The sequence below is a fragment of the Cyprinodon variegatus genome, unplaced genomic scaffold, assembly GCF_000732505.1.
Source record: "Cyprinodon variegatus isolate N-32 unplaced genomic scaffold, C_variegatus-1.0 Scaffold328, whole genome shotgun sequence".
NCBI classification, from domain to species: Eukaryota; Metazoa; Chordata; class Actinopteri; order Cyprinodontiformes; family Cyprinodontidae; genus Cyprinodon; species Cyprinodon variegatus.
The window spans coordinates 689,596-693,484 of NW_015150781.1; the positions used below are offsets into that span (position 1 = coordinate 689,596).

At 35.3% G+C, this 3,889-nt stretch overlaps 1 protein-coding gene across 4 annotated transcripts in view; it reads left to right on the forward strand.

The window, feature by feature from the left end:
* The window catches only part of LOC107091186 (dual specificity protein kinase CLK2-like), a 30,069-nt gene that overhangs the window by 10,471 nt on the left and 15,709 nt on the right, over positions 1 to 3,889 (forward strand). For 3 of the 4 annotated variants that reach the window (XM_015384974.1, XM_015384975.1, XM_015384977.1), the window contains exon 3: positions 1,609 to 1,673. The exons of the other annotated variant lie outside the window; for it this stretch is intronic. In XM_015384974.1, the coding sequence (XP_015240460.1) occupies positions 1,609 to 1,673 (65 nt within the window). The remainder of the gene's footprint in view (positions 1 to 1,608; positions 1,674 to 3,889) is intronic. 4 annotated transcript variants of the gene reach the window in all.

The window sequence follows — 3,889 nt, forward strand, 5'->3', positions numbered from 1 at the left end:
AGCAGTTGAGTGGCATTTGGTAATTCTGGATGATCTGCAGAAATCTACAGTTCCTGTCAAAGTATCTGTGCAGGACGTTGGCAGCTCACTCAGAGAAACACAGAAGGCATTGTTGAAGAAAATGAAGCTTCATGCAGGGAACATCCCAAACACCAGGAATTAGATGCTTCGATTCTTTGGGACCTGTATGTCAAATACTATGTGCAACAAACGCTGCACCTCAGGCTGAACACAATGTCCTCACGCTTTGCAGCATCTGCTGCAGGTTCTGTAACAGCTTTTCCCCCACTGCCATCAGACTGAACTGTTGAAAAAAAAAAAAACCAAAAAACTCTAAATCAAGTCACAAATAGAAACTCTGCATCACATCAAACCAAACCGAACTAAACACAAAAATGTTTTTCTACAGCATTTTGCACCATATATATATATATATATATCTTTGTGCTGCTCTGAACTTCCATATCAATGCGTTTCTGCACCACGTTTTTCTCCCACACTGTTTAAATTCGATCACTGCTGCACTTTATAAAATGAAATTATTTAATTGCTGCTCATTTACTGTCTGAAAGCTGCACAAAACCAAATTTTGTTTTATATACACTCTGTGTGTACAAAATGACAATAAAAGTTGTATAAGTCAAAGTCTAAAACACAGTGGTGGCAGAATCATGCTTTGAGGATGATTTTCTTAAGCAGAGAGTGGAAGCAGGTCAACATGGAAGAAAATCTCATAGAGTCTACAGCAAAGCTTTTATTCTCCAGGAGGATAATGACATTAAACATGCTGCCAGACCTGCACTGTAACGGTTTCAATCAATTCAAATTATTTTACCAGAAAGTTCTTGGCCTAAATCATCATAAGAACTCCTGGCGAGCTCTGAAAGTTAATGTTTCAGTACTTTTTATATCCAGTTCAATGGAGCATTTCCAATTTTGAAAAGACCAGAAGGAAGAAAGCTTTGTAAAGAAACACGGAAAGACTTTGACTCCTAATGGTGGACATTGACTTCCTCTAAACACATAACGTGTTTTACATTTTTATACTTTTTCCTTCTCAATTATTTCTACTTTGCATTGATCTAGAAATCCTAAATAAAGACATTAACATTCAGATTTCAGAAGGAGAGGACAAAGGATTTGAAAGAGAGATAAAGGAAACCATGTTTGTGAAAAGAGAAAAGCCAACGCTGAAGGGGGGGGGGAATTGCTGTAAAAAATCATTCAGAAAAACAACAACAACAACAACAACAAAAAATAATAACAAACAATAGAAGGAAAATAAGTCAACAGATTGGTGGGTGGGTCTTTAATTTGCTTTGAAGAAATGGCTTTAAAAAACGTAACGGAAGTCGGGTTTCCTGCGATTAAAGCTTGTTTTTCTGGGTGTCATGACCTGAACCACTGAGATCTGCATTATTTAAAGAGGTGTGAATACTTCAACTTCTGCAAGGCTCTATGTTAAAAGTCAACTGATTCAAATTGATGCTGCAACACAGTAAATGTATTTATTTTACAGTGTAAAATCCAAAGTATTCAGATCACATGCTGACGTCTTCTTCTCTCTATAAAAAGCTTCCAAAACGTGACTCTTCTGTCTTTCTGCAGACATAAAGAAGTCCAGAAGCTTCAAGCAAAGATTACAATATCCTACCCTGGATATCAGGAAATTGGTAAAAAAAAAAAAAAAAAACATTTTTACACTGTATTCATTTATAATTTTTTATTTATTTATTCTCTCTTTCAGTTTTTCAAACTATAACAACTTTCAACATATTCTCATTATCAGTTTGTATGAAATCATACGAAAAGTTATGCACAGTATTTCGTACGTTTTGGACGTTTTTCCTCGAAAAAACACATCAGTGCGCATGCGCTGCCAGACAGACGAAAAAAGCAGATCCGCGGACGGACGTAAAACTGGGACGGACAGTGCAATAATTACTTCTTCATGTCTCTAACTAGGTTGTTTGCTGTTTTGTATCTTAGGGTCAGCGTTAATTTAAATTCTATGTTATTAAATGGTGCGTAAGATGCGCACGCGCAAGGATATCTTGTCTCGGGGCAAGACCTAAAAATACGACGAAATACGACGAAAAAAAACGGCAAAAACATACGAAATTACGGTGCATCACTTTTCGTACGATTTCATACAAACTCATAATGAGAATAAACTGCAACTTTAGTTGCCTCTAACAAATCTAATCAGCTTCATTCCAGTTCCAGTCTAAATAAACCCAACATGATTGATCTATAATAAAATGTTAGTTTCTGCGTTTGCTCTGGTTCTGAGGAGACCATAAAATGTGCTTTTATATGATTTAGTTATTGGAAGTTTCAATTAAACTGGATTAGAGCAGAGATGCACTTTGAGAACACATAGAATTTGGATGATAAACTCTGAATGTCTAAATCTAATAATAATAATAATAAAGATAAAATTATTGATGTTTTTTTACAGCTAATATATAAGATTGGACATTAGACCAAAACTTTATCTGAATTATATCTGATTTTTAGTTTTAATGCTTTTTAGCTTTTTTATTTTTATTATGCTAAATTAAATCTGATAACTTTTAATTCTAAAAAAAACAAAAATAACCATGATTGACTAATTAATAGCACAATTTCGTACAATAATAACTTCAGTTATTGAACTAACTAAGGGCTATATAATAAAGTGAATTTTGAATATTCAACTGAATGCAGGTTTAGTTTATATTTCTAACATTTCTGTGTTATTATTTAAAAATTTTTTAGCAGTTAATAGGTGCAGTAAAGAAACTATACAGCATGTTGCTGAAGTTGAAACATGTTAATAATGAAAACCAAATGTTTGCTGAAAAAAACACATTTTGTAGATTTTTTTTTAAATGTTTTTTTTTTTATTATCATTCTTACAAAGAAATGCTAACAGCTCCTTGGACTGTTTAGCAAGTCGACTTTTAACAATTTAGGTCAGTGGTAGGCAACCAGATAAAAAAAGCCTTATAGATATAAACAAAATAGATCTGTCTGGACCCACAAAAATCTAAAAGGCTTATCCTATATAAGCTTCCTAAGGCTCAACGTGTAAATTAGCACATTAACATTTTATATTAATACTTATGGTAAAACCCATCACTGAGTTTACAAAACTGAAAGCACAAATATTGCTTTGCACTCAGTTTGCCAAACTGACACACATTTTTAAAACTGTAGATTCAATCTAATGCACAGCACTATTTTTGTAGAACTGTTAACAACTTATTGCTTTATGCTGAATTTGCAAATGATCAACTCTCTCCTAGCAAAATGATAACATTTAAGGTTATTATTTACACTATTTTTCCAACTGTCTGGCACACAGCCACATGTTAAAACTATTTTAGAGAATCAGTTCACTCTGCAATCAGCCTCAGCACCTTAAATGAGCCACAGGTGAGCTGTCTGTGGGGAGTACAATGGAGGGAGCAAGAAGAGTAAATATAAGAGAAGAGGAGGTGAAGAAGACAGAGGAGATCAGATACGTCATCAAATGGAGCAATCTTAGTTCCCGTAGTGCTGCTTTGAGCTGTAACTGGTTGACAGATCTCCCTCTCTTCACTGCCTCAACCTCCCGCCATCTATGTTAAGAGAGAAAAACCAACATTAAACAGCTTCCATAAACCTCCAATGCAGCGATAGAGTTGATTCCTTCCCGCTATCATCGCAGCTCCAACCCCTTTACAGGAGAACAGAAGACCTCACCTGTTCATCCAGGCCAACTATTCCCTCTAACGACCCCCCTTTCAGAGACATAGACAGGTATGGGGCATTGCAGGCTAACAAGAAGCCAAACGACCCCCATTCCAAAGGGGGGGACCCGTTCATCCGTTTCTATTTGCATGTTTTCTAAACTAAAACCAGG